The sequence below is a fragment of the Corvus brachyrhynchos genome, unplaced genomic scaffold (genome assembly GCF_000691975.1).
Source record: "Corvus brachyrhynchos isolate BGI_N302 unplaced genomic scaffold, ASM69197v1 scaffold21, whole genome shotgun sequence".
NCBI lineage: Eukaryota > Metazoa > Chordata > Aves > Passeriformes > Corvidae > Corvus > Corvus brachyrhynchos.
The window spans coordinates 5018509-5033046 of NW_008236924.1; the positions used below are offsets into that span (position 1 = coordinate 5018509).

The following is a 14538-nucleotide window of genomic DNA, read 5'->3' on the forward strand; positions in this document are numbered from 1 at the left end:
CATGGAAAGGGTGCTCAGGCCTTGGCAGGGGCTGCCCAGGGAGGTTTGGAGTGCCCATCCCTGGAGGTGCCCAAGGAAGGGCTGGAGGTGGCACTCAGAGCTCTGGGCTGGGGACGAGGTGAAGATGGGGCACAGGTTGGACTCGATGGGCTGGGAGGACTTTTCCACCCTCAAAAGTGCAAAAGAAAACATGATGAACACAATTATATCACATTTTTAAAGCTTTTAAAAATGTAGCCAAGCTGAGATCATGAAAGTTAAGTATTTACTGTGATTTGCTCTTACAAAAAACAAATGTAAAATGATTTCATCAGTACCAGATAATAGGCCAGCATATAACCAGAGGGCAGGGTTTTTAATAACTTCACTAAAAATATGCACTGGGACAAAAATGTGGTGCAATAAAAAAGTACAAAAGGTAATAAATATTACCTATTAGCTCATTTTTGTCAGGAAATAGTACTACAAAATTAATGGGATACATGGAAGCCTTATGAAAAGCAAGCAGGGAGAGGCTTAGAGTCCTATCCAGTATTTGACCAGAGGCTGCCTGATGAATAAGTTGACATTGAAGTGCAGAGAATGAAAATCATCTGGAATGCAGGGAAAGGAAATAGCTCAAAAATGAAACTGTGATGTTGCCAGGCTCTATAGGAAGAGGCCCAGCTCCCACCTCTGCCAGGGCTCCCAGCTGGAGCTGGTGAGAGCGATGGGAAAACTGCACCAAAAACAGGACTGGGAGAGGAAAAAATGCATGAAAGGAAAGGTTTGAATGCGACAGCAACTTGGGTGCTTGAAGAATGGGAAAACCAAGATCCTCTGTAGAAGGAGTAAATGAAATAGGATTTATCCATGAGCTATACATGAACTCAGTGTGTAAGGATGAGATGTTCTTGACTGCTTTTTTAAAATAACAAAGCCAGATCTTTCAGTGGTTTTACACTGCCTTTCACATCCTTTGGGGCTGCAGGATCCAGTGTTAAATACCCAGGGAGGCACCACCATTTACAACATCAGCAAGGCCATTTCCCGCGGGTTAAAGCCAACACATGAGTCCAGGAGACTGGATTTATTGCTGGTTCTCAGGCACATCGTGTCTGGTTCTGATTTGTGTGTTGCTCTCACTGGAACATGTCTGCTGTGGCTTCCAAGACTGGGATTTAACTGTGGTTAATCCACTGTTCCCTTTAGTAGTGGGACAATGGAGAGTTACCACTGGTGGTAAACAGATACTACACACAATAAGCTCAGTGAAAAATTCAGTAAACATCAATGGCAGGCAGGTAATTTTAGATCAAACTGATGTCCACTGAAAAAAACCCCCAAGAACCATACACATTTATTTATACAACTCTTTAAGAGTAAAGTATGCTTTGGAAGGAGCAGGACTGTAACCAAGCACTGCCCACTTTTTCTGTTTTCTACTCACATCATTGATATTTCCTCTGACTTTGAAAATGAGCAGTCAGATCTCACATTTCTATCACTGCCATAGGTGGTGTAGAAAAAGCACCAGGTCTTCCCAGTGAAAAGGGAGGGAAAACTGGCAGCTACACACTTGGGAGTCTAATTTTAGGAGGAACTGAGCCATTCTAATGTGCTGCAGTCAACAGGAACCGAGGGCACTCAATAAATCATGAGTTTCTTTCCATGTTTGAGTAGAGCCTGTTGAAAATTTCCCAAGAAAACCTTTTCCATCACAAAATTCCAATTCCTGTGAAGCAAAACTGCTTACAGGACAGGATATGCTTGGATACTTCTCTAAAACCTCTTTTTCTATGCATTTTGAAGTGGATTTTAATCTGTAGTAATATAATAATGTATTTTTAATATTAAAAGGGTTGTCTGGCTATGAGACAAAAGGAGTTTTAAATGGCTAAACAAAATGTTTCAATCCATCTTCCCTGGGATTTTTAAAATTCTTTTTAAACACCAATGTTTGAGAAGAAAAAGGATTCAAACTTGGTTTATTTTCAATTTGGGTTAGAACATATTTTCATCATTTTCCTGGGAAAGAAAAGCATTTCCTACTTTAGCTGTAAGCCAAAGAAGGTATTTTCATGCCTGTCCTAAAAAAAATCTTTACACTCATGCAGATAAACCTCTCTTTGACCCTGGTGAGGAGTGGAGTGGTAAATTTGTTATGTCTTTCCTGTCACTTTGATTCAGTTACTTTAAAATGAATGGCATTTGCATCAGAAGGCAGCAAAATAACCATTTCTTACCTTTAGTCTTTCTGTTACCCCATCAGTGAAACTGACTGTGAATTCAGCAATTTTGGGCACTCTGAGTTTTCCTTTGTTCTTCTGGTCAGGCTGATACTCTGTTCTTGTTTTCACAATTACCTGGAAAATAACAACACTTTTAAGAGTTCTGCCCACAGCACAGATTTTGGGGTTGTTACCAAAGCTTTTCTATATAAACCATCCCCTGGACATACACAAGCACCGTAAACATAAAAGTGTTCATAAAAATGAACACAAAGCCATCATCCCATCCCCTCAGGAATAAGAGAGGCAGATAAATGGGCAGATACACAGAACTAGGACAGTGAGCCTTAGAATAGCTGACAGCAAAGTGTTTGACACCCACTTTTGTTTAGGACTAGGCGTTTAATTTTTGTATCATGCTCAACAGGCAGAAGAACAGCCCATCCTAAAGAAGAGTGTCACTAATTAAAAGCTCTGTCCAAACAAGTTCTGCTGAAGCCAATTTAAATTGAGGCCATTTGGTGTCTCATTCATTCAGGCTCCAAATTATCAATATTTATCTTGTATTATCACCTTGGCTTTCCCTCTAAGATCTGTGTCTGACTAATCCTACTAATCTTATAAAATGAGGTGGTTTACACCAGTGCAGAAGACCCTTCCACTTTTTGGGTCCACATTCTGAGCTGCAGCCTGGTGGAAATGAAAAACTCCAGGAGTGGAGGCTGCTGCAGATGAGAGTGACAAGAGTGATCCTAAAGCTCTTAGTTAGAAACAAAACCGTGGTGAAGGATTGGAACAGATTAAGTGATGCACAAGGTTGAGTTCCCAGCTAATCACGGACTTATTTCCAAATGAAGACAGCAAAGTCTGCTTTGGACCAAAGAGAGCCCCAGGTATTTAATCCTCCTGCATTTAATGCATGTGATGATCAGAGGGAGAGAAAAGCAGTGAGGAGTCATAAGCCAATTTTCTGGATTCAAATGCAAATCATTAAATACTGATGAATATTTACATCCTTCAGTGAATCCCTCTCAATAGCGTTTATTACAGGAGCATTTGCAATATTAATACTTGGGGAGAAGAAGGGACAAAAAGCCACTCGAGTACATTTCTGTGAGCATTTGGGAGCTCAGGATTTCTGATGACACAACGCAAAGGATGGGAAATGACCCACGGGGACAAGCTTGATTGGGCAGGTTTGGGGTGAATCCTGACCCTGCTCTGAACCCACTGTTGAACCAAACCCCATTTTGCCCACTCCGTCCAGCACACTGTGGGCAAAATAAAGCAAAGCTCCCTCTGCAGCCAAGACAAAGTGGCCCAGGTCAGCTGTGAGTTTCAAACAAGCAAAAACCTAATTTTCTCCCTCAAAAGGAGGCAAGTGCACCCAGCCTCGTGCAGCTGGCCAGCCTTCAGTCTTCTCCCTGGCCTTTTGTAAACCCAGTACAGTAAATTATAGAGGATCAGCCAGCAGCACCTGCCAGCCAGTGTTTAGAAATTGCTCTCTTTCTGTTTTCAGACAATATCCAATTCTCCCAAATTCATGCTTCCTGCTTGATATACATCTTAGCTTCAGACAATTTTTTTAAATTTACATGAGGGCTTTTCCACAAACTCCAACGCTTGGTCTTAATGAAAGACCATGAAGCCAGAATATAAGAAAAAAATCAAATTAAAACCCTTCCTTGTTTCTAGCTATAATTTAATTTTCTTCATCATCAACACCAATTTTGTTACAGTCATTTTTTAACTGTTACATTTCACCAATAAGCAGGAAAGTTTGAATCATGCTGCCCACAGGGATACAGAGTGAGCCTGAAAATGAACCCTTTCCTTCACCAGGCATCAGGTTCAGGTCCAGTAGCAATTCTATCACATCTGGGAATAAATAAGCAGGCTCAGGCCCCAGTCAGATCAGAAGGTACTTGAAACACAATCTGCTGATCGCGCCAGCAGTGTAGTGAGTGTGCACAGAGCCAGAGTCACCCTGGGCAGTGTTTTGCAGAGAAATTTGCAGAGGTATCAAAAAGCTTTGGTAGAAGAGGGAAGAAGTACCTTTGCTAAAGGCCTTTTAGTATGGCAAAAGTTAAAACCCTGCTCTCCAGAAGTGTCTTTGTCAGACACCTGGTGGAATTACTCAGCAGAAGAAAGACAGGGCAGGCAGTGAAGTCTCCTTTTGAAAGGAGAGCACAGAAATCAAATGACAAAGGTCAAACAGAAAACTGAAAACCTGTGGTGGGGGAGCACCATGGCAGCAACGATCAAAATGCAATTTTGCTGAGGGCATGGGGTGTAGTTGAGAAGAACAGAGCTCCCTCTTGCTCAGTCCCCCACAGGCTAAATAAATCCGTCTGAGCATGGATCCCACTCTTGCAGAGTTAAAAGTGCAAATTTAGGAAAATAATCAATCTTCTAAAGAAACCTTACTGCAGTTTTAGCTTTTGTCTTCTTTTGTTTTTCTTTTTCTGTTTTCATTTTCCAGCTTTCTGATTTGAGTTGGGTGGGAAAGATTTGCCTTCCCCCACTCCCTGCCATCACTCCTTTTTCACCTTCTTTTTCCATTTTGTCAGTGAGAAAAAAAAATCCTGGCAGTGAAGTCTTCCAGAAATTCTACCCAAATTGCTGTTGAACGTCAAGTAATAAAAGCCTCCTGACTTCGAAGTCGGGGCAATGATCAGCGCTCATTTATCAGCACCTGCCCTCGAGCAGCTCCATCCGAGCGCAGATCCCACTGTTTCCATGCAAACAAGGAACATCCATCTCACACCACGACAGCTTTCCTGGGACAGCTGCTGCCGTTTATTACAACCCACAGCAACAGAATGATCCCCATCCCCTCTCCTTGTCTGTTCTGCAGCAGTGCTGGCTTGGGAATTGTCGTTCTTGAATGAAATCAGGGACAGGGAAGGGAAAACTGGGGTCCTGGGGAAGCTGCAATTCAAAGCAAACTGAAATGAAGGAAATGCCATCTCCTCGTTCCCTCCTCTGGGATGCTGGCACGTTGGAAAAGGGGGAACTTCCAGATGGATTTAGCTCAGGGAATCTCCCTGCAGGTTATCTTGCTCCTGTGATCCGTTCTTAAAGTTTTCACACCATTTCCCAGAGATACGACACCTTAAAAGTTGCAGGAACTGAGCTGTTCATTGCATATGCAGTAAAGGGAACACCAATAAATTACCTGGGACTTTCTTCATTTTACTTCCAAAATAAAGCTGGTCTTTGAAAGTTGCTTCCGAGATGCGGTTTGCAGAGTGATTGTGAGAATATCAGAGGAGAGAAAAGGGCTTCTGTGGACCAGCAAAAAGACACATCTAATTATGGGAACCCACACCGCAGTCCTTGCCGCTTCCTCCTTAACCAGGTTTGTTTAGAATTTGAGCCAATTAACCACCAATTCAGCAAAGCACTTAAACATGCAAGTAGTCCTATTAACATCAGCAGGATGAGCCGGATATTTCAAGTTAAGTGTGCATTTAAGTGCTTTGGCCCATCGGAGCTGGCTTCAGGCTCCTTCCCACAGCCAGCTCCACCTCCGGTGCTTGGGGATCCTGGGGAATTCTCCAGCAAGTGTTCAGGGCACTCTGCACACAGCATGACCCCAGGATCCCATATTACTCATGGAGGAGTAGGGGAAAAGACAAAAAAAGAATCTCAGTAATGTGCTGAGTCCCACTCGGTGGCTGAGTCAGGAGTTCAGATCCCGGTTGGTTCCCTTCTTACAATGCACGGCGTTTTCTCAGACTTTCATTAAGGAGAGAGAATTGGAGCTCCAGCAGATTCTCCATAAAAGTATTTGGGGTTAGGGACTAGCAAAGGATGACTGGGGTGGGAAGGCAGTCAGACAACCTATGGAAAATGTCAGCTATCTGCAGAATTGTGCCCCTCAGCCATCCCAGGTCAGTAGACGTAGTAACTTTTCATGTCTGGAAAGGTTTTGACATTCTGTTCTCTTCCTTGGAGCTTCTGGTTCCTCACTCCAGTCCTTCAAATGCTTCTGAAGAGCTCAGAGAAGGCTGCAGGGAACGGCCTGTGGAAATTGTGAAACCCTACCACAACAGGACCACAAGCCACATCCATCATCCTGCTCCACACAAGATGTTTCCAACGATGCTGTTTGTGAATACATTTATTGAGTCCTAAACCTAAATGCTCTTATTATTCCAGGCTTAATGCTAGTGCCACGACTGGGATCAATAAGAAATCTTTCCTCAGCTTTAATGAATGCAGGACCATGCACCCTCTCTGTAGTGATGCTTTGGAAAATTGTAGGTGTGCTGAGGTGAGAAACAACAGATGAGAGTCTGCCTACACCAGCAGGAAATCCATCATCGACAACCTTGAGAAGGTAAACAGTAGGAGAGTGCTGGGAAATCCAGGGATTTGGGCTGCTGAAAGGGAAAAGAAAGCAAGCTTCTAACCAAGTGGGCTATATTAAAAGCATTTGCTGTGAGGAGGAAGGAGCAGAGTAGATGTGAAATGTGACAAATTGAAAAATATCCCATTAAGCATGGAACCTTGAAAAGGATTTTCCAGCAAAGGGATGAAGTAAGTGTTTCAGAAAATGAACTGATATGAATTCTGAGCCTTGTCTCCAACTGGCTAAATGTAACATCATTTATTGCCACTTTATATTTGCGTTCGAGCTCTATGGTTTTCCCTGAAGAAATGAGTAATAATATTTAACATAACTGGCATTGTGAAAACTTTAAATTATTCATTTGGAAAAGGACATGCAGCCCTGCTGTAATTCCCACTCCACTGCCACGGTGCATGTAATATATTGTGGTTCAGGTGCTGCAAAGCGCAAACCATAAAAATTTAAAATACTACTTCCTGGGATTATTAATAATGAAGAGTCTCTCAGTCGGAGTGGCTGTCAGATTGACAGAAGAGATAAACAAAATGTGTTGCTGCTACCAAGGAGAAAGGTTCCTTCCAAGTTCAAAGCTGGACTTTGTAGTCCCACAGAATGGTTGTAACACCCCCACCAGTTTCCAGGAGGATTAGTCATGCTCACTTTTAAATGAAAATGAGACTCAGCTTCCTTCCTTTCCACATCTTTCTCCATTCCTTGCAGAGACAGAAGGGAAAATATCAACTTCTCACTGGCACCAGTGTCATGGTTTCCTTTGCTTTTGTTACCCAGCAAAGCATCGGCAGCTGAGCAGGACCTCAGGGTGCAGCAGGGACCAGGTGACAGCACCTAAAGCTGGGACTAAACCTGCTGAGACTGGGGCAGGTTCTCCTCTCGTGTGCTCCAAGCCAAGCAATGGCCAGAATCCACCACCTGCCTGCATACACAATTCTCCAGCCTAATCCTCACCCAGAGCCAGCTCCAAAGAGCAAATGAGATGTGCACATTGCCAACAGCAGCTGAAGTTAAAATACTTAGCACTAAAAGAATATAGGAAGAGATAGGAAAATCATGTTTCAGGGCTTAAAACAGTCTCTCGCCTTGCAGGCTTAGGATGAAACATTGACAGGCACGAGCAGCTCCATGCAGCATCTCCTGTACCTCCCCCTGACTGCTGTCCTGGCTACTGCCAGAAACTGGATAATGCGGACATATCTCAGACTACCTGGCAATGCCCATGCTGCAAATTCCCGGATTTTGAGAGAATTAGGTCTTTAAAGCTTCCCCAAATGATTATGGCTATGTCCCACCCTACAGGCATGGCAGCTGTGCTTCCAAATCTACAGGATGGACCCATCTCAGCAAGCAGACTTCCCAAAGGTTAGTACTAAAATTGGCATCTGCGATGTAGGTAACGGCATTCTAGTCATTATTTGAATACATAAAATGCCTGAAATATCAAGCAGCAAAAATAAAATTTAAAAAATGAAAATTTTAAGAAAAAGATGCCCTGGGATCAAATCCATAGTCCCTGGACAAAGCCAGGGTCAGTACTCTGCTGTTTTTTTACCCCATATCTGCTCATCTAATGGGTGTTGTGCTGGAAATGAGTTTCACAGAGGGTGGTAGGAAAAAGTGGTCTCCTGAATCAGTGCCAGGAAGATATTCCAGGCATAAGGAACATCACAAAAGGACAAAGACAGCAAATGTAATCAGCCCTGGCATCACCAGTGAAAGGCAGCACAGAATGCAAAGGCTGCACTGGGAGCTGAAAGCAGCTGAGAAGGGCAAGGCACAGCCCCAAGAACAAAAGTAGCCTGGAATTTATTAAGCCAAGTCTTCCTACAAGTCCCTAGGTGCCCATAACCCACAGGAGGTGGGGTGAGAAAAACTGATTTCAGTAGGTTCCTCCAGGAGAGGGCTTAGCAAAGCAGACAAAAGAATCAATCACTCAGCTGTAGGGAGGGCAAAGTGGCCAGGGTGAATTAGCAGAGCTCCACTGATTTCCCTTCAGCCAAGATTCCTGCCTGGTTCTCCTTTCTAGACCAGTAAGGAACTGGTATGAGGGGTTCACTTGACCCTCTTGCTGAAATCACTTCCCCCCTCAGCACTGGGCTTCCACGGTAGAAAAAAGAACAGGCTCAGCCTGCTGCTTCTGCAGGATGCAGCTCCGAGGAATTGCAGTGCAGACATAGCTGGGCTTAAGAGAGGTAATGGAGCTCACAAAACCAGGCAGCTTTAAAGCCCCTAATTCAGGCACTGATGGCAGAGCAGTTAAGGAGGGAGATTTCTGCCCAGGCTACACAAATCCTGGGATGTTGAGAGTGAAGCTCTGCAGCAGCACTACATTCTCTGGATGATGGGAGGCTGCTGGAAGCTGCTCCAGGTCCCTGTGGGCACCCTGGGAACAGCCCTAGTGGAGGGGCTGGTGTTCGAGAGGAAGGCCAGCACAGAGTGACATCCCAACAGGAGCAGGAACTGCCAAGGACACAAGCCGGGCTGTCCAAAACATGCAAACAGCATCAAGGAGGTTTCCCCAAACGCTGCTCTGCCCGAGTGTGATGCTGCAAGGATTGATTACAGCCTAATGAGCAGGGGTGGTGTTCAGGTCTAATACGGATCCAGAGGACAAAGCGATTGCCCAGTGTAGGAGGGGGATGAGAAGAAGGCTCACACTGGTGTTGGTGGGGACAAGGGAGAGTATCCCAAGTGGAGAAAGGGAAGGATGGGGAAGGCAAGACAGCCTGCCTGTTCCTTTTTATTTGTTATTCGCTTCATTTTATCCATCTTTTCTTTCCCTTTCCATCCTTCTCCTCCCTCTTCCTCTTCCTCCCTCCTCCTGCCTCATCACTATCCCTGCCCCGTCCCTCCTTTTGCCATTTGCTCCATCCCACCAGCCTCACCAGCGGATGAGCAGGAGCTGCCTGTCCCCAGCTGCATCTGGAGCTCCCACAGCTTCCCAGGCTGGGAATGCCAAGCTGCCTCTGGCCCCAGCACGTGCAGCAGCTCCCCAAAAGCAGCTCCACGCTGCCCTGACAGCTCGTGCCTTCAGGCTGTACAGAGGGCAGGCTGACACTGGTATCCAGGACAGAGCTCCAAGCAGTCCCCGAGGTACAGGAGCACTCATCCAGCTACTCTTTAATTATTCCTGCTCAACTGGCCAGGACCAAACGTTATTTTCTGTTAAACCAACAGGGACAGGCTGTGCACACCAGGGACCCCCCTGATTTCCAGGAACTCTGTATAAATGCATGGCCTCAGCCACTCAGAGAGAGATGTGGCCAGGGGCACAGGGTGGGAAAAGCATTTGGAAAGAGCTGTTAGATCTAATTTTTTTGCTTTCTTGGGTTGGTGGCAGGAATTTGCCACTAGAGAAATTAATTCTCGAGCCTCCTGATGCATTCAAAATAAAGAACAATGGACCACATGATAAGCCTTCTGCAGCCTTCACCACAAAAGAGATGCCGGATGTTTTTTTCAGCCTGACAAGAGCTTTCATGCACTTTTGTGTTATGTAAAATTAGGATTTTACTGCCAGAACAGAGGTATTTCCTGCTGGATTATACTGAAGCGAGCCAAGAGACCAAGGGGTCCCCAGTTGTTGGTCTCATTTAAAATTTCAGTGAACAGAATGGTCCATGAAAAGCTGCACCTCTTTCAGCATTATCACTGCAGAGACACAATCACAGCTGAAGCTGTTTGTCTATGCCTTGGAAAACAAGGCAACAGAGCTCCTCTTTCCCCCTTTGGTTCTAAAAGATAAAAGACTTCTGCTGGGTGGTTTTTTTTTCTTTTTGAATCAGAAGAAATGAAATTCAGAGACATAAAAAGCCAGGTCAAGGGCTTGTCATTGTTGATGGGGCTATTATTGCTGTTACATGGATGGAATTCACCAAAAAGGCCATGTAAAAATGATTTAAGAGCACCTGTCTCTGCCTTCTGCTCCAGCAAGGGAATAGGGGACAAGGGAAATGCTTGAAAGTTGTCAATAAATATAAATGCACAGCAGGCTTAGCACCTTAGGGGGACAATTCCTGCCTCGGGTACATTTGTCCCCCTGCAGACACACAAGTGCTGACAGAAGGACGAGAATGCTGATGCTGCAGGAGGAGCAGCATGAGAAGGGGACATCCTCCTTTGGTGGGAGAAGGAAAAAGACATTCCAGTGGTCTGCAATTTTAGAAAAGAAAGTTGCCAAATGGAAGCCTCCTGAAATCCTGCCTGCATTTTCCCAGCAGCAGCAAGGTGGAAGTCAGAGGGAGCTGCTAAGCTCTCGGTGCTTTGGAAAACAAGGCTGTTAGGAAAGCACCCCCAAAAGGACAGACAGTAAATTTGAGCACATCTTTAAGTGTTTTCCTTTCTCACCCCCCACTCCCCATATGATTTCTTCAAGGAACTATCTGAAAAGAGCTGGACTTCAGAGATTACTTCACATCAGCAAAAGCCTCATTTCTATATTGTTTCTGTATCCTTTCTCCAAAAGAGGAGCCAGACACAGAAAACACTTGGGAAGAGAGGACAGAAGCTCTGGTGAAACACCTACATAGGTTAATGCTGAGACTCACTTTGAATGATTCTCAAGTGATTCAGCTACAGAAATGTCCTTAAAATGAAGAAAAAAACCAGGTATTTAAGGTCCTTAAACCACAATTTTCAGTCTGTAGATTCCACAGGCTTTGTGGGCTGCTTTTAAGGATCCAACAAACAACAGGTTTGATGTTCTTCAACTTGCATGCAGGTATCTTAAGACTCAACTGAAAAAAAAAAAACCCTATAAATGAACAGAACTTGCAAATACACACCAGGTGACGGCATTATTGTAGTGGCAGCAGGTGGGCTGCCCTACACAAACCTTGTACACTCTTGGATCACTACCCAAAACTGTTACTACTCCTTCTTTACCAGACAGAGCAAGGACACAGCCCTGAGCTGCACCCAAACCTACCTGCCCTGGTTTTGATGCACCCTGGATTGCCTTGACCCCAAGGTTAGATCCAGGTCAAAAGTTCACAGTTTCCTAAATGCAGATCCTCTCTGACAGCGAAGAGAAGCCCAGAAAGGGGAATACTTAGCAGGGTTGGGGTTTTTTTAGGTTTCACTTACAGGAGGCTGCCAGGACAATGCGTCCGTGGAGTGCCGAGGGTGCGATGCAGGAGCTGGCCCGCAGCATTGCCTCCCAGTGGCTGCTGGCAGCGGGATCGGGGGGCAGGGCAGGAAACCCCCGAGGCTGGAGAGCCCCGCGGGGCTGACCCCCAGACCCGACACCGCGGCTCGCCGGGCTCTGCTCGCTCCTGCAGCATCCCATGCACGAGGCACAGGAAGCACCCTGCCTTGTGATCTCGTTCTCCCCGGCTAAAAATCAACTGCTCGCACGTTTTAGGAATAAATAGGGGGGGAAAGTCAGTTTTAGGCGTTTTCGTAACCAAATCTCCTGAGAGCAAGGCAAGTCCAAACAAGAATACACCCTGAAACACTTGAAATCCATGTCCACTCCTCCTCAGGGGCACAGCCTGCCTGAATTCAGCAGCAGCTTTGCTTTCTCAAGTACAAAGCTGTAATTTGCCCCTCTCACTTAACCTCTGCCCAAGCTTTTCACCCGAAGCTCAGCTCCTTATTAGCAGCTCTTTAAACAGCCCCTCTACCCCGGGGTGAACTCACCCCAACAGAACCCCTTCTACAGAAAGCAAAGGAAACGGGTCATGAATTATTTTGCTTTTATCATAAATAACCTCTCCTCCTGGTGAAGGGATTTCCAGCCCGTTAACTCCGGGCCTGCTGCATGGAGGAGATGAACTGCAGAAATCAATTGCTCTGACTAATGAGTTCTGAATCACACTCAGCACGCCCGGAGATACATCCCACACTTCCAGCAAAGAAAAATATGGATGTCAGGAGATGCACTGGCAGTAATATATGCTAATGAAAGTAATGCAACCTAACAACACGTGAATTATTGATGTGGGCATGTTTAAACAGAAAAATCAGCAACGAATCACACCACACCGATCCACGCCAGTGTTTGTTCACCAACAGGCAGTTGGAACTGTGGTGGTCCTGAGAACGCTCATTAGCCCTCGATTAGCTTGAAAAGATCTTTGTTGGGTAATCCATGTCTCACCTGATCCACAAGTCATTTAAATTCCACATTGTCATGTGACACTGGGTGATCTCAAGGAGCCCCTTGTACTGCATCAGAGCGACTTTTACACACCTACAGTTTCCCGAGGTTTTCAGACATTTATGACAAATCATATTGCTTTGCCGAAATTATTTTGCTTAATCTTATTTATCAGAGTCACAGATAAGGGCTGGCTTAGCCTCTGATCCACAACAATTCACAGAAGTCTAACTCTCCTGAATGCAGCAAAGTTGCTCCTGATTGCCATGAGGCACATGGAGAACAGAACCAGCTCCTTTGTCTGGCACAGCTCTGGTTCCCAGGATGTCAAGGCAGTTGACTCAGCTCTATCCTAAAATAAACACAGTTTGTCTACCTAGACAGGTTTATCACATCCATCACCATGTTCTCCTAATGTATTTAGGGAAAATTCATTTTGTACCACGGTGAAAGCAGGATATATGTTCAATAATCATCAGTGTTAATTTTTGCTGTTATTCCATTATCTTCCGAGATCTAATCATTCTGTCTGTACTTTGGGGTGGGCTGGCTCCACCTCTGTGGTATCTGGGAACTACATTGCAGACAGGCTTTGTTTTGGTGAGGGCTGTTGGGGAATACGGATTTTTACAGTCTCATCATGTCCTCACCAGGTTATACTGATATGCATCATCCCCACAGGGATGTAGACAAAAGATTTCCTAGTTCACACTGCAGCCAAAAAATCCCAACACACCCCGCAGCCAATCGCACATTCCTGGGCGTTTTAGTGCTGCATTCAGGTGTGAGAGAGTTGAGAGGGCAGGGGAGAACAATGTCCCCTGCCCGGGGCCAAACGCGACCCTGGGCTGTCCCCCAAGGAACTCAGCCACTCTCCCCAGAGAAATCAGCATCCTCGGTGCCCAAATCAGCTTTGCAAAGCCACGGAGAAGAAAACGGAGCTTAACGAAGATAATTAAAACAGCTGCTTATTTCGGCAGAGTTATCACATTACCTCCTCTCAAAGCAGGCCATTAATCTTACTGATAATAACACATTGCACACTGCTCCTCAGTTTCCCCGGTGCTTGCAAGAGAAACACACCAAGCTTTTTTTCCAGTTGTATTTATGAATATTTGGAGCTCTTTTTTTGAGGAGGGAAGGCACTGGGGGACTGCTGCGTGCTTATTTGCCATGTTAGAACAGGTAAACGCGCTTTGAAAGATAACCCCTTTTTATTTATTGAATAAATGTGCCACAATTCCCATCACCAGAGCCCAGTGACAACCAAGGGGCACGTACGTGTGCGCAACCATGCAGGAGCACATTCTGATTTTGTTTTACCTTTTCCGGAGCCGGGAACTGCAGGTGATTTACTTCCAAAGGTGTGATCAAAGGAACTGTCTGAAAACCATCTTCATTGGATGGTTGTTTGTTGTTCTTGTCGTTCAAATTACTCCCCAGCTTCACCATCCTTGCACCCGGCTTTCCACACCTAAAACCGGGGGAGATGAGCAATGTCACGGGGGCAGCGGGAAAGGAACGATTCCTACCTTGCCCTGCTCGGTTTGGGTCCAGGTGTCGGTCCCCTAGATTTTAGGGAATGTCACTTGGCTTCACCAAAGCATTTGCCTCATGCAGACACCCCACAAACAGCCTTCAAACCCCACAAACAGCCTTTAAACCCCTCGCTGTCAGCCCTAACACGACGGATCCCAAAGTGCCGGGACAGCCACCAACACTGGTGGGAATGCCACCAGCACCACAGGGAATGTCACCAGTACCACCGGGAGAGACAGCGGCACCACCGGGAATGTCACCAGCAGCACCGGGAGTGCCACCAGCACCGCCACCACCGCGGACACGCATTGGGACAC

General features: G+C 45.6%; 1 protein-coding gene across 1 annotated transcript in view; it reads right to left on the bottom strand.

The window, feature by feature from the left end:
* Positions 1-14156, bottom strand: part of LOC103611471 (neuron-specific protein family member 2) — a 30790-nt gene extending 16634 nt beyond the window's left edge. Inside the window, exons 1-2 of the mRNA XM_008628992.2 lie at positions 14006-14156; positions 2226-2345 (exon numbers count right to left, since the gene is read on the bottom strand). Of these exons, the coding sequence (XP_008627214.1) occupies positions 2226-2345; positions 14006-14134 (249 nt within the window). The 5' untranslated portion in view covers positions 14135-14156. The remainder of the gene's footprint in view (positions 1-2225; positions 2346-14005) is intronic.
* Between the last annotated feature and the right edge of the window lie 382 nt (positions 14157-14538).